Here is a 27067-nt window from a genome sequence, read left to right on the forward strand (position 1 = left end):
AAAAGAGGGAGACAAAAAATATCTTCCATTTAATCGCTAATGGAAATACTCGGTATATTCAATGTCCATGAGAATAACTTGATGATCATTGTGAACTATAACGGATATTCAAAATGTTAATAATAAAATGCATATTCAGGCAAATATGAAATAGTAAAATCCTTTCGCAGTCTTCTGAAATGTTCTCTGATAATCCCTGTAGTAGATTTTATTCCATAAATATGTATATTGCTGGAACTGCTACCTCCGCGACCCGACCACGGATAAGCGGGAGAAGATGGATGGATGGATGGATGGAAATATGTATATTTTACCTTGGGTTCAATCAGAGAGAGATATCCTCTATCTTCCTCTCCCTGCAATCAATACCACTTTTTAAACCTTTCCTTTCTGCTCGTATGTGACCTTTGTTACTTTCTCATATCCTCTCTCTTTCTCATATCCATAGCGGTTGTATATTACAGAGAACTATATGGTGTGTGTGTGTGTGTACACGTGTGCTCCTTCTTCGAGTTATAATCAGGATTTGTACATGCTCTGAAAACTGTGGAGCTCCACACCGAGGACCAGCCCTCATTCTTATTTTTAACCACTCCATTAATGTCTTTTTCTCTTCAATACCTCCATCAATCGTCCCTCTATTCTCCCACCTCTCTATTCTTTGTTTCTTGCTGGCTCTGACGAAGGAGAACACGTCATGAAGACTTGATTAATTGATCCGTATTGATCAGCAGACTTTACCAGCAGTGGCAGAATATGGAGCGGGAAGACAAAAGGAACAGGATTGATGGAAGAATGAGTCTTTAAAGGCCACATTCGGATCTATATGTGTATTTAAAGAACACGTTTAGGCAGGTTTAGGTCAATTAAATAGTCAATTATCAATGCTTTTGTATTAACACCGCATCACATGGCGTTAGTTTTGTTAAAGGGGTCGCTCATAGTGAGAAACCGACAGTTCACCTCAGCTTTCCAAGGGATTTAAGAACCGTTCACAGCTTATTTATTTTAATTTTATGGCCCTCAAATGTACTGGTTTGGTTTTAACAGAGCTACAATCAAAGGTCATATTGGACTTGTCATGTTAACACAACCCACGCCCAAAACAATGAGAAGCTAACGAATGCAAATGAACTGATAAACCTGTACGCCGGTGCCTTACTGACTGCTGCCAAAAACATTTGAATTCATGAGCCTACTTGCCCTTCGGAGAAAGCACCATAATATGCTATTGGGCGACTGAGTCTTGATGTAATGAAGCTATAGGTCAGAGTGTTAGCAGAATAAAAGGTTCTGGATGGACGGGGACACGGAGAGAAAGCACTTTTGGTAATGAGGTTATAATAATGTATAACATGTTCTGTTATGATGAGAATATTTGCTGTTTTTCATTGACCTCTCTGATGTGAATATCTTTACATCTTAGACACATTTGATAATGTGTCTTTGGGCTCTAGGAACTTGTGACGTTTTCTTGGTTCTGTCAACTATTTTATATCTCAAGCGAGACATTGAGAACTGGAGAACGTTATCTGACGATGAACTGATAATGAAAATATTTTTAGGTGAGCGTTAATCGGATTTATTGAAAGCTGGTTGGATGGTGAGGGTTGAGTGAAGATGGAATAACTGGAGCGCAATGACAAAAATGTGACGCAGGACTAAGATCTAAACCCAATAATTAGTAAGCATTACTGCTTCCCTCGTCTCGAATACGGTCTATGGTTGAAACAAGTTTATACTTTAAGATGTCCAGGTTTTGTTTTACGACATAAAATCCACTTCTTCATGTCTCCTCTATACAAACATGTGTCCCCTCTTCTTCATGTCTCTTCTACATCAACATGTGTCCCCTCTTCTTCATGTCTCTTCTACATCAACATGTGTCCCCTCTTCTTCATGTCTCTTCTTCATCAACATGTGTCCCCTCTTCTTCATGTCTCTTCTACATCAACATGTGTCCCCTCTTCTTCATGTCTCTTCTACATCAACATGTGTCCCCTCTTCTTCATGTCTCTTCTACATCAACATGTGTCCCCTCTTCTCCATGTCTCTTCTACATCAACATGTGTCCCCTCTTCTTCATGTCTCTTCTACATCAACATGTGTCCCCTCTTCTTCATGTCTCTTCTACATCAACATGTGTCCCCTCTTCTTCATATCTCTTCTACATCAACATGTGTCCCCTCTTCTTCATGTCTCTTCTACATCAACATGTGTCCCCTCTTCTTCATGTCTCTTTTATATCAACATGTGTCCCCTCTTCTTCATGTCTCTTCTACATCAACATGTGTCCCCTCTTCTTCATGTCTCTTCTACATCAACATGTGTCCCCTCTTCTTCATGTCTCCTCTACATCAACATGTGTCCCCTCTTCTTCATGTCTCTTCTACATCAACATGTGTCCCCTCTTCTTCATGTCTCTTCTACATCAACATGTGTCCCCTCTTCTTCATGTCTCTTCTACATCAACATGTGTCCCCTCTTCTTCATGTCTCTTCAACATCAACATGTGTCCCCTCTTCTTCATGTCTCTTCTACATCAACATGTGTCCCCTCTTCTTCATGTCTCTTCAACATCAACATGTGTCCCCTCTTCTTCATGTCTCTTCTACATCAACATGTGTCCCCTCTTCTTCATGTCTCTTCTACATCAACATGTGTCCCCTCTGTGGAAAGAGACTGAAAGTTTCAGGAACAAAGAGTCTCTCTCTTTTTGATCCATTTATATAAAAACCTGTCTGAAAATGAGCTGATCAGATTTTGGCCACTTTATGATGTCATAACGATGTGTTGTCTTGTGTAACCATTAGCCAATCAGCAACCAAGGTAACCCCCCCCCCCCCCCCCCTTATCACCTGAATCTCCTCCTAGAGCTCCATTGTGTTCTTTGTAACCAAATGTCTCTCAGAGGGGCGTGGGGAGGGGCTCCTTATTTTCATCTAAAGTAACAGACAGAGAATCAGCACTTTGGAAACAGGGCTGAAACAGAGGGGATTGTGGGTAATGCTGCAATGATCTGTTTGGAGTTTCGAGCCAATCAGAGACAGGTTCTGTATATATCTGAGACCTGTGATATATTGATGAAAAACAGTATAATAGGGGACCTTTAAACTACTATATGTCCTGAAGCGCAACATTAGCTTAGCGGTAGTGACGTAAAGTCGTTAGCTACTTACTTCTGGCATTCACGCTTTAACCAAATGTGTAAGTATCATACATGTGTGTTTTCCACAGATGCCTTTTACAGCAATATTTCAAAAATGCATTGGAAACATCCCATTGCTCTCATCCTCACCTCACCACTTTATAACAAACTCCTAAATTAACAATGTCAGAGCTTCTTGTTAGACCTTAAATGCGCCAACACATTTGAAACACTATTTGGTTCAACACCACAGCCAACATCTGAACACAAGTCATCATCATAAGCCACAGGTTAACAAGATGGAAGTTCAAGAAGGAGGAAAGGCAAATTGCTTGGCAGAAATGACAGGAAATAAAAGGCACTTGGAGCTGGAGAGGGGAAGAAACACAGAGGAAAGAAATATGGATGAAAGGTATAAGCAGCCGGCGTCTCAGGTGGTCTCTCAGATTGCTGTGAGAAGGCGCAGCGGGAGGCTGAAAACAACTCAAGTGAAGAAGAGAAATCAATGGCGCTTGTCATTTTTTTTGATCCAATGATTTTTTTTCATGTGGCTTTGTCTGCTGTATTCTAGTGCCGCATACTTCAACCCCTCCCTATCTTCCCTTCTGTCTGGCTTTCTCTCCTCTCCCCCTCTCCATCCCTCTTCCTCTCTAATGACTGAGCTGTTGGCAGGCAATAAGAAGGCAGCATTTTCCTGACTTATAAGCACATTAGACAGCGAAGAAAAGGACTGGCTCTCTAAAATGTTAAATTGGACTTTCTCTCCATCCCAGCTTCTTCCAATCTGAGTCTGCTGTCTTTCTCTTTCAATTTATTGCAGTTAAAGGTGGGGTAGGTAAGTTTGAGAAACCGGCTCGAGAAACACTTTTTGTTATATTCCATGGAATGCTCTTAACATCCCGATAGCAATGAATATCTGAAGCGCTTTGACAAAAAATCCATTAAAAAATGTCACCTGTGGAAGCCGTGGCGCTGTAAAAAGCTCGACCAATCATCTGAGCCGGCTAAAGTAACTGGATGGCCTACCTGCCTGTCAGCCTTCCATCTGTGCACAAACTTATCTCGTGCCCTCATTGGTCATGTGGCGTTCGTGTGTGTTGGAGGAGGGGCTCTGTGAGGAAGTGGCACATTTTTTCCGGTTGTGTATTTTTAAATTCGAGCCGGTTTCTCCAAAATTACCTACCCAACCTTTAAACTTGGTCTGACGTATTGTAACAAGTCAAAATCTTAAAAATATAGATTTTGCTGCAGGATATATACGATTATTATATCTATGTCCTACTCGAAACACAGCCTGAGCTCAGTCTGCATGTTAGCTTTATGTGTTTCTATGTTTCTCACGTCATACACAAAGCTTATATGTCATTTCCAATATTGAGCAAGTTTCATGAAAAAGTACTAAATAATGTATGAATTTGAACTGAATTAAAAAGTAGGACTTTATTATGACATTACTCAACCAGGGAAAAAAAAATCAGATTCTGTTGGTTTCAAATCGTTTTCATTTTCCGGACTTCAAACATTGTCAGTATTGTTCCTTCTTAAAGAGGCCCTATTTTGTCTTTCTCTTTCAATTTATTGCAGCTAAACTTGGGCTGACGTATTGTAACAAGACTTTTTATTAAAAACCTGGTATCGGCCAGGGAGTCTCACCAGAGTCCTCTCTACCTCGGGTGGTGAGCCTCCCCAAACCACAGCAATATGCTTTTAATATGTCTTATTTCACATTGTCCGCCCACAGAAGTCATCCCAGCCTGCTGTGGGAGGATTTCTCTCAACAGTCTGCAGTGAAACCTGCTCCAATCCTCCTCAAGGAGCGTCTAACCCCAACGCAAAGAATTAAATTACTTTTAGTGCACGCTGATGTGCCATAAGGTGCTTCTGAGGGCTTTAAGGGCAATAAAAGTGGCCTTATAAAAAAAATCAAATTATAATGTTGGCACGAAATATCAGCCACTGGCAGCTTAAAGGAAGCATCCCTCAAAAGTTTTATTCTAAAGGTTTACCATGCAGATTCATCGCCTCATCTTACAAGTCATGGACCTAGTGTATTGTTATTGAAATATAAACCTCGGTGATCTTTCAGAAAGTTTAACACAGCACTGAGACTTTTATAGTAGCATCGAAAAATCCATCGGGGTGAAAACAAAATCTTAAATATATTGTTTTTTCTTCATGGTATATAAAATAGTTTGGTCCAGTTCACAATGTGAGTCTGTTTCCTTATCGAAACATAGCCTGAAGTGATTTATCTCCTAGCCTAGTTTGCATGTTATTTGTTTGTATCTTTCTCACGTCATACACAAAGGTTACTGGATATGTCATTTCCAATAAAGGCAGTATTGAGCAAGTTTCATAAAAAAGTACTTAATAATTTACTCATTTTTACTGAATTAAAAAGTAGGACTTTCTTTTTGCATTACTCAACCAGAAAAGACATTTGTTTCATTAGCTGTTTTTTTTTAATCAGAGAAAAAGATTCAGATGTTGTTGGTTTAAAATCGTGGGCTTCAAAGATGATCAGTATTGTTCCTTCTTAAAGAGGCCCTATTTGGTGTGTAATGTGTGGTCCTGAGTCTCGACTGAATCACGGGGTTCAATCTTACAATTAAAGTATTAATAATTGCTCAAATCTGTTGTTATGCCTGTGGTCTCCCTTGCTTTAAAGTCAGTTAAGAATTGAAAATCCTCTCGTGTGCGATAGGCTTCACGAGCATCGGGCTCTTGGACTGGAGGGATAGACGAGTGATTAGTGTCTGAAGATGGAGGGATGAACGATGGAGGGTTCAGATTTTGGGGGCTGTTAGGGAATCATTTGCTTAGGTATTCAATCTTTGACACAGTTCATCATTTTTCTCCTCTCACTGTCTCCTTTCCCGTGGCATAGGTCTACGGCCTTGGGTATTGCTGCTATCTCTCTTTAGGAGGGGCAGCTTGGACGCATTGTTGTTGCCAGTCTATGACAGAGCACAAGCCGCCATGAGGTAGTTTACTGTTCAGGGACGAAGGTTCCCTGGCGCACATTCTTTTCTATGGACGAGAGCTCTAGTTAGATTCAGGGTCCATAATGGTTTAGTCTTGCTGATAAAGAATGTTGATTATTACACTCCGAACTAGTTAAAACCTCGAGCTGCAGAAAGAGTTCTTCAGAATTGGTTTGGCAACCGCTGTGTCAACTCGTGACACACCACCTGTCGTGTGAATTCTCCGGCCGTAACTCCAAATAAACCGTCAGCGTTTGACATCAAAGCTCCAGCTCTCCTCGTGTCTCTCTGCTACAGAGCTTTCCCCCACAGGGGCCACAGGGGGTTTTAAACAACTGTCTCTGGCGAGGAAAGAATCATTGTACACGTCTGTGATCCTCGGGCAGAAAGAGAGGCGCATGGTGAGCTTTCAGCGGTCAAAGCTGGGTTAATGAAAGAAAGAAAAACACCACGGCGAAAAGGTCGAAGTGTTGCAATAGCATTTGTTGTGGGGTCGTAGCGAGTAGAAAGCCTTCCTGTGAGTTACACTCTGTCGCTTTCTGAGATTTGGTTCTCCAGGGCTTTGTCCAAATCTGTAGAGGACTGTCGTGTGATTTAACCCCTTCTCTAGCAGACTTGTTGTTGGTCGAATAGAGGCTAAGTGTGTTTATAATCAACAAGCATCAACACTAAAATGGCATGGTTAGTTTCTGTAACAATCTAAGAACTTTTTTTCCATCGTTATTCCCAGCTCTGTTCAATTTGGTATCAAACTCATTTCAAAATATTTGCTAGCAAGAGGTTTTGTATTCGTCTGTCAAGTTATCAGCAGAAAAGGTTTTCATGAATCTTGGTGGAACCACAAAAGGAAATTTGGATTGTTAGGTTGAGACACAATTTCAATATCTCTGGTACTCTTCGTGCCATCGGGCCTCTTTAGTTTATTCATGTTATGTCGGGATAGTCGAGACATTTTGTTCCTGGAAATTCTCATGATGCCCCTTGAAGTCCGAATAGCAACTTGAGAACTCGTATTGAGCTGCTGGTAAAACATCTTCTTTGAGTCGTCCATGTTGATTCTGCTTTTTGACTTTAATGAAGTTAAGACTTTTAAACTTGGAGAATAGGACCATCGCAGGAGTTTTGGGATCCACCATTGGCCTTGGTGGCAGTCTGCATTCCTTCAGTGTGATTCACGGTTCCTTTCAGGATTGATTGCACGGCCAATAGGAAAAGTAAAATGTCATAATTACAAATAAATCACATAACTGAGCGATTGTTTTTTTACAGACCGTTCTGGGAACTTTTTGAACTCTGCAAAGTTATACTCTCTGAGGATGTCTGAGAACTTTTTCTGAAATATTGAGTTCATTCAATTGCAGTTTGGAAAAACTGTTCCAACGAAAGTTTCCGGGGTTTTTAACCATATCACGGTTTTCATCAATGCTCAGTTATCCAGACAGTATTACCTTTGATGTCATAAACCCATTTGATCATACATACATTGATGAGGACACACTTCATGTACTTTTAAACTTCATTGTACTTTCTGTTTTCTTTCTTTGTATTCAATTTCGTTATTCACTTTTGCTACGAGCCAATTAGGGGGATAGTTTGCTCTGTGAGTCTGTGTGTCATTTGTGGCACTTGCTGCTTTAATTAGTGAATCTTTATCTATCCAATTAAATCTCATCCTCTCATTAAAACCCTTTCTTCTTATTCATCTCCTGACCCACACGTCCAGACACACAAAGAGCTACAGACCGCTTCAGTTTTCTGTGTTTGCCTCTTTGACAGTTAAATGTATCTCCACAGGTTCTAAAAAGCTGTGTGCGTCACTGCCTGTAAGACAGGTGTGTGTTTTCCAAACACAGCGGTGCATTTGCTCCGTTCTCTGCCTTGCCTGCTCAACTGAAACACACAAACTAATGTTTTATGGTGAGACATAGTTGTTTTGAGCTTTCAGCACTGCAAACACCACTCAATAACTCCTCGAGGAAAAGCTATTCGTTTGCTTTTGTTCTTCGATCGTGTTTGGAGGTAAAGACTGACTGAGCTGTACTTGGTAGCGTATCATTTCTGTCACATTTTGTTTGAATGTGGTTGTATGAGGTTGTACTTTATACATCCATAGTTGGTGTATAAAGAAAAGTATATGGTGTTCGGATCATCCCCAGTTTCACAATGTCAGGTTAATCGTACTCCATCGTACATTTTTACTACCTTCGCCTTACCTTGACATGAAACAGGCCTTTTTGGAAAGGAACCAAAGCTTTTATATCTATCTCTGACCTCACTTAAATGGTCAATCTGAATTAAAGTCACACAATAACACAAACTAGCCAATCAAGGCAGTCATAGGGTCAAATAATTGGATTTTATGCAGTTATGATCATTTACTTTAATACATTCCAGTTACCTATACATCCTGACCCTGTGCTTCTCTCTGCTGTTTCCTGAGAAAGCTATTTGTAAACATTAAAGTTGTTTCCATTTCGTTTTCACTCCGTTGTTTTTCCATTTCGTGATTATATCTATTAGATTCCCTTGAAAATAAACCCGCTGTCAGGACCTCAACTCAAACTGATGAACCCAAATGCACGACCCAGAGACAAGGTCTTGAATATACAGTTCAGGTAATCCCTCTTAACAGAGTAGGTGGTGGAAATAACAAAAGGCGCTCACAAGGACAAAAAAACTAGCGTAACAAAAAGAGGACTTAATAAAAAAACGTACGCCTAACAAAATAAACAAACAAAAGAAAACCTGACATGAGAGAAAGCAATCCTTTCTGAGCTGAGGCTTGGCACAACCATTCGAAGAAACAAACAAGACGAACTGACACAGGACAGGGGAGAGACAGGACTATTTAAACATGAGCTGAGCGGGAACGGGTGGAAACAATCAGGGGCGGGGCAAACACTGATGGCGGCGGGAAAATCACACTGGGTGCGTCTCACTTCGGTTATTTTTCATTTTCACCGGAAGTTGATTTGTCTGCGCCATCTTGAGTAGCGTCCCAGTGGCCTTATTTGTGCCCGAGGATCGAGGATCGAGGAACCACCAGACCATCCTCCGGTGAAATCCTCAGACACTCGCCCCGCCCCCTGACTGTGTATCGCTCACTGATTGGACGATGCAGCGCGTGCACTGATCTGGCTGCTGTCAGACGATCAGCTGTGCGGCGTCATCACAAACGGACGTCGCTTCACGTGACGCTCCGGAGGAAACGGCGTCCCATTGCTCTTAAAACTAATGTCCTTGCTTCTCGTGGTTTCCTTGCGTCTCTCCTTCCCTGGTTGGAGGGACTAGTCGCAGGGAAACAACGCAAGTGAGGGACGCAAGGAATCCATTTAACCGAAGTGCGATGCAGCTAATGGGGGAAGAAACAGGGCCTGAAATGAAAGACAAGAGGTAAATACAAAATAAAACAGGAAATGACGGACGAAATACATAAACATAACCAACACATTTGACGAGACACAACACCCGCCCGTTCACAATTTAAGATAAAGCATAAATGTCAGCGTTCAGGCATTTAGTCAAGCGCCTTCAGAACGAGGGAACTAATATGAGTTTAATTTTGTTTATCGAGTAAACAAACGATGGGCAATGTTTGCTAATTATCTGAAGTTCTCAGCAGGGTCTCGCATGCCTCACACCAACTGTCTGACTTTCTCAGATTCTTATAAAAACAAACAGGCCTGTGCTTGTCGGTGTAATTACCTCGAGAGACTGTGGAGACGCTGGAGGTCGGGGGAGGTTGGTCGAGTCTCATATGAGGAGTTACAGCAAATCCCCAGTGATACCGCAATATAAACACACAATTAAACTTCTTCACACAACACCGAATAAACTTCTTTGATGGCAGACCACCGGCTAATTAGCTGTCCGGCGCAGGGAAGCAAAGCTAACAAGCACACGGTTACACTATGTATTATCCCCCCTGAAAACACACAGAGCACCTTCATTGTTTCCATTAAGTTCTGAAATGTTTTCCACTAAAAACTCAAGACATTTTACAAACAGTATCCAGCTATAAACACCTTGAAGAAGGAGCTCAGGCCACATCATGTTAGCTAATAGTCTAGAGGTAATGGCAGTCTTTTGTGTATTAAGTTGGAACAGAAATGTAGTTCTGACGCATACACATTTCTGTTATGTTTAACATTTAGTTAAATTAGTCATTATCCTGTAACTGCCATCTGTCGCCACAGTATTGTTTTTAAAGGCAAGGCAAGGCAAGTTTATTTATATAGCACTTTTCAACACAAGGCAATTCAAAGTGCTTTACAAAAAATGAAAGACATTAAGCAAATGGTATTTAAAATCAGTCATTAAAAAGACAAGTTAATAAAATAATAATTAAAAGAAAAAATACATGGATAAAAGTTACAGTGCAGTTTAAGATATGAATAGCTCAATTAAAAGCAGCGACAAAAAGAAAAGTCTTCAGCCTGGATTTAAAAGTAGTCAGAGTTGCAGCGGACCTGCAGGTTTAAAGGGGTACAATTCCCTTATGATGTAATACACAACATTACTGTATGTGATCTAAATATTATACTTCAAAAGGACCTTTGTTTTTCCATTCATTCATTCATTCATTGGTATTCATATATTGAGGTGTTTTATCAGATCTGCACAGTATACAAACACATTAATGTTGTTTAACAGTGAATCTTTAAAGGAATTTAAGGTGTAAAAACACTTATAATTGGACAACGAGTTCTGAAATCTAAGCCTGCTTTTTCTCTTTCACTAAGTAACACATTCATTGATGTTAGGTAAAGTATACATTAAGGAATCATTTCAATTTGCTCCCTTAACCACCGTATGAACAACACATGTAATCGATGAACCTTAATTACATTGTAGTCAAAGGGGTGCAATGCTGGAGTGTTAATGTAATAGGTGTATATTGACGATGGCATGGCGTAGTAGCATCTCTGAAATCGTTTTCTGGCAGGGAGCTCAGAGCTGAGATGAAGATTAGGAGATCCGGGCACTCACACACACACACACACACACACACACACACACACACACACACACACACACACACACACACACACACACACACACACACACACACACACACACACACACACACACACACACACACAGCTGGCCAGATAAACCCGTAACTTTGATCAGTGTGCTAACGCTTGACGTCACAGGGTGTGTTTGGGATTATTTACTGTTTTGCAAATGTCATGCATCATTTAAAGACTTGTAGTGTTGCATAACATGGCGTGTCTAAGGGATGGGACACAATGCCGTGACAAGGCTCACTTTGATTTCATTAAAGCAAGTCATGCACAGTCATTTTACCAATGTGTCAGCATGTTGTAGGAAACAGCCTCTGGCATCTTCCAGTGTTTGCTTTGTGAGTCAATTTGTAAAAACCTAATTCTGTGTATTTCAGCTAGTCATTTATCAAATGTTGGTTTTAGGGTGCTTTTTCTACCTTCAACTGTCACATATTTCTAATGTTGCTCCAACAAATCCTACTTTAATAGTATGTACTCTTTATCTGCTGAGTGTTTTCAGTGACATGTCGCTGTTTGCTGACAGACAGCATTTTATTTGTCAGGTCCTCCTCCTCTCTGGGTAATTGTTGCTGACCTGTTTCTTTCTCTCTGATTGACAGGTGGGAAGAGCAGCCTGGCTAGTGCGATAGTCACCGTTGTTGTTAAGAAAACACAGAGTCCAGTCCCGTCGCCATGGGTAAACAAAACAGCAAGCTGCGGCCCGAGATGCTGCAGGACCTCCGGGAGAACACCGAGTTCTCCGACCACGAGCTGCAGGAGTGGTACAAGGTACGGAGAAACACACACGTTTCATTACAAGTCAAAGTCAACTCTTTTTGTCAATCTTCCAGTTTGTGTGCACAGACAGAGACATCGAAATACCGTTTCCCACAATCCCGAATTCAACAAATACAAATATATATAAAAATATGTCTCAAAATATGTATATACCTATTTATAAAACGGACAAGCCAAATCAAGCAATCTGATTGGTTCTTAGCCGTGATATACTGAGCGTATACCACGGGTAGAATTGTAAGTTACTTTTCACAACAAGTCAGTATCCCTCCGCGTCTGAGAAAAACAGTATACCATTGGGCTGAAAAGCAAACTGCCTGCAGTTTTGTCGGGCCGAACCACGCCCCTTAGCTGTCATATAATGAGCATATACCACGGCCTGTCGTGAGCTATTGCTTAAATATATACACAATCAACAGACACACATGCACACATTAAGAAATCATTAAAAGCACAACAATCAATACAAAATAACAGTCACTTCAATATCTTTGGGAAATGTACTTTAGTGCAAGAATCTTACTGTGTCGAACCAAGCCATTTGTAATGTAGTGCTACTACTACTGTTACAAGTTCAGCAATGAAAAGCACCTTGATACATCTGCTCATGCACTATATTATACTTTCCACTTTTGTGTATGTGTAAAGTATAACATATAGTAAATCCCACCAGCTGCAAAGTCAAATTAGGCCAGGACAATGGCTTATTATACCACTTCATGGACAAGACACTTGTGGCTGTGTTGCCTGGGCCACACCTATCTTTAAACTCAGCCTTCATGTTGATCCAAACTACACTCCACAAAGCCCCGTTTGATCAACTATCTGCAATCTGCAATGTTTTCTAACGCTACTGTGTTGACAACATCTGTACACATCCAGATAGACAGAGGTATAAACACCAGGTAGATTATTCTATACTTCCTCTGTGGTATCTCCAGCTGCAGTAAGTGTCTCCAGGAACACATTTTGCCACGATGATACACACACAGAGAACACTATCGGCGGGGAGGCTGGTTATTATGTAACGCAGAGAGGCCCATTTCATTTCCATCTTTATTTCGAACAGATTTAAAAAACAAATAAGAAATGTGAAAAATAGAGTACCGTATTGTTAGAATACAGTATTTATCAATATTCATAATAATATTTATATATTCAACAAAAATATTAATAATAATAATAAATCATATGTGTCCGAAAGGGAGCAAATGGTTATTAATTCCCTCCCCTTACTTACTGCTAATCAATGATTATCCTTTAAATCATTTCTGTAAGTTATTCCTACTCACATCTTTACATTTATACATTTACAATACTTTCTCATCTTCAATCACCTCTCTTCATTCTCATAGTTTTTCAAAAAAGTGTTTGCATAATGCATAAGTACCTTTTACTTTGGATAGATAAGTACATTTGCTCGGATTGTTACCTTTAACTAACATGCTATTCAATATTGAAGTGTTTCGACTTTCACTTGAATCTGCTATGACAACCTAGATGTTAGCACATCATTGACACACATCAAAGTTGTTGTGGTGAACCTGGTGTTAAACTGTCTATTGCAAAATCTAGCTGACATGGAGCAGCATTACAATGAACTTCCAGTTGTAGATCTGGCCGTATTTAGGTCCAAACATTACTCAGCTCTGTTTTGGTCTCCACCATTTCTGACAGAAACTAATTTGTGTTGCTTGTGTCCGCAATCTCATTATTTGATTAACTTCCCAAAACCATAGATGACGGACAGATTGGAGAGCTTTGCCTTCTGGCTCTGCTCCCTCTTTAGTCCCAAGATGGTTAACCCCTTTGCTCGGGGCATAATAACTCAATCCCAAACAAGAAGAAGCAGGCGTTTAAGCTTTCCCTCCTTCTGGTATTCTTTATTTGGGTTTGGGCTGCCGTGATCATTCAAAGCACAGGGCAAATAAATGAATCCGTCACGCCGACAGACGCCTTAAAGGTCCCCTATCAGACTGTTTTTCATCAATATATCACAGGTCTCAGATATATACAGAACCTGTCTCTGATTGGCTGAAACACCAAACAGATCATTGCATCATTACCCATAATCCCCTCTGTTTCAGCCCTGTTTCCAAAGTGCTGATTCTCTGTCTGTTACTTTAGATGAAAATAAGGAGCCCCTCCCCACGCCCCTCTGAGAGACATTTGGTTAGAAAGAACTCAATGGTGCTCTAGGAGGAGATTCAGGTGATAAGGGGGGGGGGGGGGGGGTACCTTGGTTGCTGATTGGCTAATGGTTACACAAGACAAAACATCGTTATGACATCATAAAGTGGCCAAAATCTGATCAGCTCATTTTCAGACAGGTTTTTATAGAAATGGATCAGGACAAAAAGAGAGAGAACCTTTGTTCCTGAAACTTTCAGAGTCTCTTTCCACAGAGGGGACACATGTTGATGTAAAAGAGACATGAAGAAGAGGGGACACATGTTGATGTAGAAGAGACATGAAGAAGAGGGGACACATGTTGATGTAGAAGAGACATGGAGAAGAGGGGACACATGTTGATGTAGAAGAGACATGAAGAAGAGGGGACACATGTTGATGTAGAATAGACATGAAGAAGAGGGGACACATGTTGATGTAGAAGAGACATGAAGAAGAGGGGACACATGTTGATGTAGGAGAGACATGAAGAAGAGGGGACACATGTTGATGTAGAAGAGACATGAAGAAGAGGGGACACATGGTGATGTAGAAGAGACATGAAGAAGAGGGGACACATTTTGATGTAGAAGAGACACAAAGAAGAGGGGACACATGGTGATGGAGAAGAGACATGGAGAAGAGGGGACACGTGTTGATGTAGAAGAGACATGAAGAAGAGGGGACACATGTTGATGTAGAAGAGACATGAAGAAGAGGGGACACATGTTGATGTAGAAGAGACATGAAGAAGAGGGGACACATGTTGATGTAGAAGAGACATGAAGAAGAGGGGACACATGTTGATGTAGAAGAGACATGAAGAAGAGGGGACACATGTTGATGTAGAAGAGACATGAAGAAGAGGGGACACGTGTTGATGTAGAAGAGACATGAAGAAGAGGGGACACATGTTGATGTAGAAGAGACATGAAGAAGAGGGGACACATGTTGATGTATAACATACATAAAAAAGTGTATTTTGCATAATAGGTGACCTTTAAGGGTCACCATGTTGGTCTCAGTATAAGTGAGAGCAACACCAGTCTGTTAAGCCTCTGCATCATGTGTCCTGACGAAGGTGTTATCTCATCATGTGTGTGTGGATAGTGTGTTTGTCTAATGGCTATACGACTATTGATGCATGGATTAAACCTACATGTATAGAACAGCTGTGAGCCGTCCTGAATAAGAGCTGCACATGTTAAACTGGCAGACTTGGGACTTAATCCTCGCTGACCCCGGGTCTCTTCACACTGACCGTGGTCCTGATGGTGCTCACTCTCAGCAGATTAACAGCTCCAGGATGATGGAGATTTCACATAAACTGCGCAGTAAACTCCCCTGGATGTCTGGTCGTCTGAGGTCTCTGAGAAGTTATCTAGCTCGTCTTCGTTGGAGAACTCATTGGCTACCGATCCAAAAAAAAGCCTGAGACGCCGTTTCAGAAAAATGTCAAAGACACTGGCAATAAAAACGTTTTATTAGAAACAGAAAGATGTTGGCTTTCCACCCCTCACTTATGAGAATATTTCATAAAGTGATCCAAAAGTAATTCCAGCAATAAAATTGTGACGATGACCTTTCTGACTTTACCTCAAAGATAAGATGATTGTTCCTGCTCTCGTCTTGTACTATAAAAATGTGTAATATTGTCTTAAATTATTATTTTCAACCTTGCCTCATCTCATGTTGTCTTTTTACCTCAGGGTTTCTTGAAGGACTGCCCCAGTGGGACCCTGAATGTGGAAGAGTTCAAGAAAATCTACGCCAACTTCTTCCCTTACGGAGACGCCTCAAAGTTCGCTGAGCACGTCTTCCGAACATTCGACACCAACGCAGACGGAACGATAGACTTCCGGGAGTTCATCATCGCTCTGAGCGTGACGTCGCGGGGAAAACTGGAGCAGAAGCTGAAATGGGCCTTCAGCATGTACGACCTGGACGGAAACGGATACATCAGCCGCCACGAGATGCTGGAGATTGTACAGGTGAGGAAGGGATAGATAGATAGATAGATAGATAGAAAGAAAGATAGATAGATAGATAGATAGATAGATAGATAGATAGATAGATAGATAGATAGATGGATGGATGGATGGATGGATGGATGGATGGATGGATGGATGGATGGATGGATAGATAGATAGATAGATAGATAGATAGATAGATAGATAGATAGATAGATAGATAGATAGATAGATAGATAGATAGATAGATAGATAGATAGATAGATAGAAAGAAAGAAAGATAGATAGATAGATAGATAGATAGATAGATAGATAGATAGATAGATAGGTAGTTAGATAGTTAGATAGATTGATAGATAGATAGATACTATAGATAAGTAGGTAGGTAGGTAGGTAAGTAGGTAGGTAGATAGGTAGGTAGAAAGGTAGGTAGGTAGGTAGGTAGGTAGGTAGGTAGGTAGGTAGGTAGGTAGGTAGGTAGGTAGGTAGGTAGGTAGGTAGGTAGGTAGGTTGGTAGGTAGATAGATAGAATTGGAAATGTTTGCATTGCAGCAGCATAAAAGACAAGGCAATGTACATAAGAGAAATTAAGACACGAGAAATAAACAATCCAAAATATTTCTGAAATTGAAATGAAATAGCATTAAAAAAGTATAAAAATATACATGTGGAAAAATACACATTTCCAGTAACAAAATATAACGCAGGATATTATATATACATGATTGGTACTAGGTGGTACGAGGTCACACAACTCACACATCAGAGGGGTGTTCTGGCATTTTGATAAGTGATAACAGAGTGTTTTGGGTTCAGCAGAAGATGAAGGTCATACTGTTGGTTCACACAGATTGTGACTAACAATGAAACGACGTTTCTCAAGCTTGAGAACGTGAGAGCCAGTAAATAGAGAAACACTTTGAAAATCACACAGTAATGTCATTTATGTAAACAAGTGAGTCATTTTCTGTTACAACGTTTGACAACCTTTTCCGCTGGTTAGTCTCGGCACCCGACACTCAGCAGGACTCCGGGGTACTTTTTGTCTTTGAAATGTTAGTTTGTCGTAGCTGTTCTGCTCTGGCATCAGGAGCCAAGATTCAATGGAGTTTCTTTGTAAAGGATTGCATTTCCTTTAAGACCAATACAGGCAAAGATCCCACCAAAGGACATTTTTAACATGATACATTCTGTAATAGTGCCTTAAATCTCCTATAGACCAAAACGTATCTTAGCTTTTAGCCAGCAAAACAATCCTATAGATGGAGAGAGAGCTTATGCTAAGTGCTCAGTTTAATTATGTAAGTTTAAACATTCTTCTAAGTATGTGTAAAGAGGCTCAAGCACAGATATGCAAAGACTCTAAAAGCCATAGCCTACTCAAATTAATGTGGCGACTGCACCGGGCAACAGTTGTACAAAGACTGTTAAATACGGCACTACATTAGTCTGTAATCCTGTTGATCCTGAAGAGAAGAAGTGGAGACTTGTGTGTGTGTGTGTGTGTGTGTGTGTGTGTGTGTGTGTGTGTGTGTGTGTGTGTGTGTGTGTGTGTGTGTGTGTGTGTGTGTGTGTGTGTGTATGTGTGTGTGTGTGTGTGTGTGTGTTTGGGGGGGGGAGGGGGGGGGGTGTCCTGCTGGGTTCTCATAGATTAGCAAGTTAATTTTAACCAGAGTTTATCCCTGAGTGTGCAGGATACTGGGATTATCCTCAAGATCATTGAGGTTACACACCGTTGGATGAGAGGGGAGGGGCCTATTGGGTAATTTCATAGAGTGATAGAGAGAGAAAGAGATTTGTTTTCACACCACATTATCCTCACCATTCACATCCAAATCATAAGGGTTTGGGGAAATAAAAGCCTTAAATGTAACCTCACACATACGATCAAATTCGTCGTTAATATGGATCTCCCATACTTTTGTCGTTTGACAAGCACTGCGGATGGAGTGCGGGTCACTTGCAGGAGGGATTTCTAAATTTCATAAATGTGGCTACGGTGTAGGACCTTGACATTACAAGCATACAAGTGCTTTAAAATGTCCACCAGGTGTCGCTAGAGATCGCTTTCCGAAAAAACCATAAAAACAACTATTTATTACGGATTTACAGGCCAAAATCTGTGTTTGTAAATGAAGCCGTAATAGCACTTTTGGTCGCTCCGCCAGATGAGCAACCTGATTGCAAGTTCATACTTGAAACCTCAGAATGCTTCAATCCATAATTGTAAAACAAACAAAAATGGCACTTTGTCATTTTGTCTGTCTTGAGCAGTGTTTCTCAAACGTTTTCACACCAAGGACCACTTAACCAATAAAAAAACACTCGCGGACCACCTAACTCAACAAATATAAAAAAACACATCATTTTTCTAGAACAGATTACAAATCGCCTGAAAATGGTACAAACTTAAGCTCGCTCCATTGCGGAGATATTCCCGCGAGAGTGCGGAAAACTTAAAGGTGACCTATCATGCAAAATGCACTTTTTACGTCTTTTATACATGAATGTGTGTCCCCGGTGTTCCAGGGAACTCACCAAGTGTCAGAAAACACAACCCTCTCTATTTTCCTCCATACCCAAATCTCTTAAAAAGGGGCTGCAACGGATCTGATACAGACTGATCCAGATTTTAACACTTCTATGACGTCACAGAAGTGGCGCCAACTCCACCAATAAGGAGGAGACAGCCACGGACATTGCCGTTGGAAAACGCTGGAGACGCTGTAGTACATATGCCAGGCCTGTAGATGGTGCTGTTCTCACAGAATCAGCCCATGATGCAAAGACAGTGTTACATTGAGCGAAATGAGGAATGGCTAAAATGCATGATCTGTTTGGTATTTTGAAAAATAAAAAGTATAAATATGCCTTATATAGGTATGGTCCTACACTAAATTATTCAAATATAGCATGATAGGTCCACTTTAAATGTATTTGTTTATTTCAAATATGAAATGTTACCAATATACTCACGGACCTCTAGGGGGCGCTCACACTTTGAGAAGCACTGGTCTAGAAGATGGTTCAGGGTCCAACTACTGTATATGTAGAAACCATAGGAGAAACTTGACCAAATGGAATTTTATAATAATAAATAATAAGTTTAGTTATAATAATTAAGTTAACTGTTTAACTGTAACAAACTTGTTAGTTTTAAACGTATTATTATTTTTTAAATGAATGATTAAATGTCTTTTTATAGTTGTATTAGATACAAATTTATAGAATGCTTTGTATAAATGCCCGACTTTTTTCAGATGAAGACATCAAATCATTTTATAGCGGCAGAGATAAAGTTTTACAGCTTGTACTATAATGCAATGGAGAGCTTTTTCTTGTAAGCTTTGAAACTGATCTACAGTCATTTTTACGCAATATTTTCCCAACGGAGTGAATTTAATGGGCCTGTAAGCTGATGGTAGATCTGCGTCTGAGACCGGCTGATACTCTGTATTGATCAACAGATAAAGGAGCATCAGATCCATGCAGTAAGCTGACATGTGTGATCTGCGGTACGCCGTAAGATTTATATATCCTAACAAACAGTGCGTGGGTTTTTGCAGATGAGCTGACCAGGGATCAGCTCTTAGCATCAGGAGGAACACATGTCAGTGAATCACTTTAGAAAGCGTGTTTATCTTGAAAAGCCTACGTGGCTGTATTCAGTTGTGTTTTTATACATCGCTCAAGCTGAGTCTCCTTAATGGATTCCTGCTGGTTTGAATTCACTTATCCTCTCTTTTCTCCCACCCCCACCCCCATCTCTCTTTTTCTTTCTCTCGCTCCGTCGATCAGGCCATCTACAAGATGGTGTCGTCTGTGATGAAGATGCCAGAGGACGAGTCAACGCCGGAGAAGAGGACGGATAAGATCTTCAGACAAATGGACCTCAATAATGATGGTGAGGAGGAAATGGAAACATGGAGGGGGGAGTGAAGAATGTGACAGTCTATTGAAAATAATCTTTGAAATGTGCTCATTAAACCGGACATTTTTGAGAGAATCTAGCCCTGCATATATTAGTTTTCTATATAATACAATAAAACAGGCATCCTCTAATACCAAGTTCCCAGTTTACGACATGATTTATTCTTTTATATACACTCAAATAAAAACGTTACGTAGAATTTGAGAGACGATTCAATCATTCATCTCCCAAGCTTTTCCAAGAAGGTGTCTGATTTAATAAATAGGCTTCCCTTGTGAGCAGCTTGCATCTATAACAGAAAATCACTTTATCCTTCTACCACACATCCCAGTAGAAGATTCATTTTAGTATTTCTTGTTACATTGAGTTAGCTGAACTCTTTAAAAAAGGTGCCTTCACAGCCTTCACACCCACACAATATTGAATATGCAATACGTGGAAATAAAAGACAACATCTTATGGTCTAACAAGTAGCCTGCTGAACTAAATCTTTACCAATCATTCCTCCCAAAGCTCTACCATCTGATAAAAGGGGTCCTATTATGGAAATGTTCAGGTTCATCTCTCCATGCTTGAATGTTAAAAAAAAGCTCTTTATTTTTCTCAGCACCCCTTTTCACCCTCTGTCTGAAACCAGAGCCCAGTCTGCTCTGATTGGTTAGCTGGCCGGCTCCGTTGGGATTGATCAACCGCTTAGATATGTCCCGCCCCGTAGCCTAACACCAGAGATGGCAAGAAGTACAGATACTCGTGTTTAAAAATACTCTGGTGAAAGTAGAAGTACTGACTAAACTTCTTTACTCAAGTCAAAGTAAAGAGGCTTTGAAATGTACTTCAGTAAAAAGTACCCATAACTAGCAGCTGTTTTAAAGAGTACCTGACCTCCCTTTATATTAATAGATCAATAATGTCATTGTTAGCTAATGAATGTTTCCATGGTGACCAACGGCAACATGACAACGTTTTCATTGGTCCCTCTTCTTTAGAGAAGACCAGGAAATGATGGATACACGGATCGTGTTCAAATCAATAGGCACGCAATGACTCTAAATAATAATGATCACGCCACCAAACACACATTCAGACTAAAGGAACCAGCCTGTTTGGAAAATGTAAGAAGTAGAAAGTACAGGTATTTGAGTTCAACATGTAAGAAGTAGAAAGTACAGGTATTTGTGTTCAAAATGTAAGAAGTAGAAAGTACAGGTATTTGAGTTCAACATGTAAGAAGTAGAAAGTACAGGTATTTGGGTTAGAAATGTAAGAAGTAGAAAGTACAGGTATTTGTGTTCAACATGTAAGAAGTAGAAAGTACAGGTATTTGTGTTCAACATGTAAGAAGTAGAAAGTACAGGTATTTGTGTTAGAAATGTAAGAAGTAGAAAGTACAGGTATTTGTGTTCAACATGTAAGAAGTAGAAAGTACAGGTATTTGGGTTCAACATGTAAGAAGTAGAAAGTACAGGTATTTGGGTTCAACATGTAAGAAGTAGAAAGTACAGGTATTTGTGTTCAACATGTAAGAAGTATAAAGTACAGGTATTTGAGTTCAACATGTAAGAAGTAGAAAGTACAGGTATTTGAGTTCAACATGTAAGAAGTAGAAAGTACAGGTATTTGTGTTCAACATGTAAGAAGTAGAAAGTACAGGTTCTCGGGTTCAACATGTAAGAAGTAGAAAGTACAGGTATTTGAGTTCAACATGTAAGAAGTCAAAGTAAAAAGTCGTCAGAAAAATTAATAGTGGAGTAAAATACTAATACCAGAAAAATGTACAGTAACGAAGTATTTGTACTGCACTACTTCCCCCTCTGCCTATCACGTGCAATGTGCTAGCCAATAGAAACATGAGTTACAGAAGTGAACCAAGGAGTCCAATGGAGGCGTTTAATGAGATTAGTGCACTATTGCGTGAATAAGCAGCAAAAGTAGAATGCAAAGAGTGTCTAATGCACATAGCAGGGATCTTACACAAGGTTGTAACAGTCTTTGTTGTGTGGTGGTCTAACAGGGGCTGTTGTGGTTCCTCAGAAAATATTGACTTTGTCCCCCCTCATTTCCCTTTGTCTAGGCAAACTGTCCCTGGAGGAGTTTATCAAAGGTGCCAAAAGCGACCCCTCCATCGTGCGGCTACTCCAGTGCGACCCCAGCTCGGCCTCACAGTTCTGAACACCCCCCCCCCCCCGCCCCGCCCCGCTGAGACCCTTTTTCCTCCTCACCCTCTGTTGCTATTGAAACACTCAAATCAATGCATGATGGTTCTCGTCTCTCATATCATTTTTTTTCGTTGTGTGCAAGAATGGAGGAGGGATTTTGAGGAGGATAAGAAAAAGCCATCACTATTATTTGACATCATCATTTTTGTATATTTGGGAAAGCTGAATGGACATGGATATGTTTAATGAGCGTGCGGAAATGTTCCCGAATATCTGTCGGATTTCCAGGAGAGCTTTGTGTGGATTTTTTCGCAGAGTGGGGGATCGCTCCTCCAACACACATGTACATCATGTATATACTGTACGTCTATCACCAAATGAAGTGTATGGTACACTCTATGGCATTGAAGCAGTATTATGTAGCGTAAATTCCTGGTGTGATCTGAATGGGGGGGGGTCGGGGTGGGGGTTTATTGGGATTTTACTGCTATATGATCTTTCGCTGAGAAAAAGAAGGCCTAAGATCCCATTAGCTTTTTATTATTATCGATATCTACTGGCATTTTTAAATAGTTTGTACATATTGTTTTTCCTCCGTCATTTCGTTTTATTTATTCATTTGTATTCTTCTTATTATTATTGTACTTTGATATGTTCCAGTTTACAGTGACAGAGAGAGAGCTCAGATGGGTGTGCTTTGTGGGTGTGTTAACTGTGAAGAATATAAAACACTCCATAATGCATTTGATCAATCACCTGTGGCACATATCGTCTCAGCCCCCATGTGGTTACGAAGTAAGGCTGTGTCTGAATGTGTGCACGTGGACATGCAATGAGGCTTTACAGTATTATCACGTTGTGTTGTTTCTAATAAGTATTCTTTAACACAAGCAGTAAACTTAAGATAGTCGTTAACCTGTCACACTATACTGCATGATCCTATGAACTGATAAAAACCACAAAAAAAGTTAACGCACAGCAGTATCTTTTTGTAGCGCTGCTGCAGCCTGCTCAGCACTGCACCAGGCAGAAATGATTGAGTATTTGTCTTGCTTTGGGACAAACCCTGCCTTCCTCCTCCACCCTTTTTCCTCTCCCTCTGACAGACAGAGAACTCACTAAGGGCTCGTTCATCACTCTCCAGCTGAATGCTTTTATAACCTCCTGGAGGATTAGTCTGCTTACAGAGCGATTAGATGAAGGGACATCAAAGCTTAAATTATTGCATAAAAACAACATTAAATAATCAGTTGCATTCATTTCTTATGGCTCTATCTGCAGAGTCAGGTACTTCTTTGTGGTTAGCAGACAGAAATCAGTGGTTGTGTTTACATTTCAGCTTTACTTACTTACTTACTGTTTGGAGCACTAAGAAACTGGAACTTGTCGAGACATCACATCAAAATACACCTGCAACCTATCCTCATGGTTCCTATCACCCCTTTTCCACTGAACATCTGTTTGATTCTAGTTTGATTCTACGTAATGACGTCACCATCTACGTCACAGATTTTCTCAGCAACGCCGTTTACAACAACAACAATTATTCCTACAATCGGGCATGAGCTCCGAACCGGCGCTGGAACGGCTTTGCTGGAAAAGGGGTGTGTTTGCATGTGAATATCAACCAAAACGTTATAATTGCTGACCTGAGTAAACTTCCGTCTGGCTGGAAACAACTTAGTTTAGGAAACACAATGACTTGATGAGGTTTAGGAAAAGAGCGTGGGTTTGGTTGAATTATCTACGGAAAGAGTGGTCCCCTATGTACTTGTATACGGTACAAACTCATTGCATAGGATATATGAAGTAGCCTATAAGTGCGTATGAGAACAGCCTGTCAATTTGGTCTCTCCAATTCAAATTAAAAGATTTCAATCTGTGATATTACAGTTTTAAAATACGATTCAAACGTACCGTGCATTTTGTAAACACATCCACTGGTTGCGGTATTCCAGCACCACCATGTATTGAGTGGAGCGATTTAAGGCCTCCATTGTTTTAGAAGTTTAACATATTATGTTTGTGAAGAAGCTAAATGTTGGGCAGACTGAGAACACGCTGTACAATGCATCATTCTGTTAAAGGGACCTTTAGGTTCTTTACTTTAAGAGGCTGATATAGATATGTATACAATATATAAGTGTTTTTGAGATTAAGAAGTGATGAAATCATATACTCGTTTACTGGATTTAAGTGCAATACTAACATACTTTACAGGAGTATTTTCACATTTGACTACTTTAATCTTCTATTCCAATGCATTTTAGAGCGAAATATTAACATATTGATATACACATATTTACAACTGGAGTTAATTTTTCAGATTGATTTAATTTTAGATTTAAGTAAGACTTTATCAGCTATTGTTAATGTATCGTTATTATTGTAGGGAAGAGCCTGACATGAATTAAATAAGAAAGACTCACAATGTTTTTAGTATTGTTTTGCAGATGGACCTTATGATTTCTGATTCCTTTGTTTAAATGTGATTGTGTTTGCAGTTGTTTCCTATCTGTGATGCAATTAAATCGTTTCTGTCTTTACAACATTCAGTTTGAAAGTTTTAGTGCCATTTTAAGCATATATTAATTATAATCGGGATAAAATCTGAATTATTTTGGCCAGGACAACCGTGACCTGACATATTGATATCTAACTATGACAGTGTTATGTATGAAACTACAAAACAAGTCAAATTTAGCTCCAACTTTAAGTGCTTCAGTACTTTTCTCATCATTTGATTCTTTTGTTAGAATGTCCTTTTGAAATCACTGAAAGGCTTCACTGAAACCAGACTAATGCAGTTATTTCAGGTGGTTGAGTATTTCTATCTAAGTGCTTCGGACAGGCTTCACTGACTTTAAAAAATATAAAACCCAGCATAATGATTTCTCTGTCTGCCATGTGAGATAAAAAGAAGATTTAAACCAGACTGAACTGGCAAGAGTCCGTTTCTAAATGTGTTGCCCAACATTTCACTACCTCACAAATTGAACTCCTGCGTGCAGATGAGAGCTGCATGCACCTGACTTTAGGATGGGAGTGTAACTTGAACCATTTGCACAGGAGCTTCCTAACCTCTGCTTTTGGGGATCCTGTCACTGCCTCCTGCTGGTAGGATAAGGAACAACAGTTGCTACCCCCTGATCTAAACTACAGCTTAACCCTTTTCTATTCTCACTGCCTCTGATGAACTGGTACCTTATGTTGGATAAATGCACCCCCTTTCTTTCTTTCTTTCTTTCTTCCCTTCTTCCTTCCTAACCTCCCTTAATTTCCTTCCAATTTTTCTGTTGCATGAAAACCTCACGTGAGGATGTCATGTTTATTCAGTTGGACCTGAAATATACCTATGTGTTTCAAAGCTGCTCGTGTGGACTGTTTCCTTATTTCTGGGTATTGTAAGGGATGGCTTAAAGGAAGATTTCTGTTTTGTTAAAGTGGGGTCATGTATGAGGTATCCAAAGTCAGGTTGAAGAAACAGACAGGAGTACTAGCAAGGAAGCTAAGCGAAGTACTGCTGTGAAAAACTGTATTTGAGCCACCCTAAAAATGCCAAACTACAAGGTCAATATGTTTAGAATTGTAGCTTCCGTCTTCTTGGAGGTAAAATTACTGTTTGAGTCCTGTTCTTTGGAGAGGAGCATAATGATACTGACGTCATATTAAGGTGATGAGAATATTGCAAGTATAACTCAATTAAAGAGAATCTTCTCTGCTCACTTTCAGGTGTATATAGTGTCTCTACTTTAAAGAGTCCTCTCCTGCTGATGTTCAGGTGTATATCAGTATGTAGTGTCTCTATTTTAAAGAGTCCTCTCCTGCTGATGTTCAGGTGTATATCAGTATGTAGTGTCTCTACTTTAAAGAGTCCTCTCCTGCTGATGTTCAGGTGTATATCAGTATGTAGTGTCTCTACTTTAAAGAGTCCTCTCCTGCTGATGTTCAGGTGTATATCAGTATGTAGTGTCTCTACTTTAAAGAGTCCTCTCCTGCTGATGTTCAGGTGTATATCAGTATGTTGTGTCTCTATTTTAAAGAGTCCTCTCCTGCTGATGTTCAGGTGTATATCGGTATGTAGTGTCTCTACTTTAAAGAGTCCTCTCCTGCTGATGTTCAGGTGTATATCAGTATGTAGTGTCTGTACTTTAAAGAGTCCTCTCCTGCTGATGTTCAGGTGTATATCAGTATGTAGTGTCTCTACTTTAAAGAGTCCTCTCCTGCTGATGTTCAGGTGTATATCAGTATGTAGTGTCTGTACTTTAAAGAGTCCTCTCCTGCTGATGTTCAGGTGTATATCAGTATGTAGTGTCTCTACTTTAAAGAGTCCTCTCCTGCTGATGTTCAGGTGTATATCAGTATGTAGTGTCTCTATTTTAAAGAGTCCTCTCCTGCTCATGTTCAGGTGTATATCAGTATGTAGTGTCTCTATTTTAAAGAGTCCTCTCCTGCTCATGTTCAGGTGTATATCAGTATGTAGTGTCTCTACTTTAAAGAGTCCTCTCCTGCTGATGTTCAGATGTATGTCAGTATGTAGTGTCTCAGCGCCACAGCCTCCCTGCTATAAATGGCTTTGGATAACAGCATCAGCTAAATAAACGGTATCACTTGTTTCATAGCATCTCTCGAGCCTGTGTCTCAAGATAAGAGTAATGTGTGGTCTGACAGCTGAACATTACTGTCATGCATCTCCCTGTGAAGGTACAGCGAAGGTCCTTATTAAGAAACCCCTGACAGGAAGTGGGTGGATGGGCTAGCACCCGTCTGTGTGTGTGTGTGTGTGTGTGTGTGTGTGTGTGTGTGTGTGTGTGTGTGTGTGTGTGTGTCCAGTCATTCCTGTCAGGCCACAGCCATTACAGTGAAAGGTCTCCTTTCACAGAGTTCACGACAGATACAGAA

The 27067-nt window shown here is 40.2% G+C and overlaps 1 protein-coding gene across 1 annotated transcript in view; it reads left to right on the forward strand.

Annotated features, from left to right (window-relative positions):
* hpca (hippocalcin) overlaps positions 1–24716 on the forward strand; it is a 47404-nt gene extending 22688 nt beyond the window's left edge. Inside the window, exons 2-5 of the mRNA XM_079656130.1 lie at positions 11762–11930; positions 15818–16099; positions 19877–19982; positions 22081–24716. Of these exons, the coding sequence (XP_079512256.1) occupies positions 11835–11930; positions 15818–16099; positions 19877–19982; positions 22081–22178 (582 nt within the window). The 5' untranslated portion in view covers positions 11762–11834 and the 3' untranslated portion in view covers positions 22179–24716. The remainder of the gene's footprint in view (positions 1–11761; positions 11931–15817; positions 16100–19876; positions 19983–22080) is intronic.
* The last annotated feature ends 2351 nt before the right edge of the window (positions 24717–27067 follow it).

Source organism: Notothenia rossii, assembly GCF_949606895.1.
Source record: "Notothenia rossii genome assembly, chromosome: 10".
Classification (NCBI taxonomy): domain Eukaryota; kingdom Metazoa; phylum Chordata; class Actinopteri; order Perciformes; family Nototheniidae; genus Notothenia; species Notothenia rossii.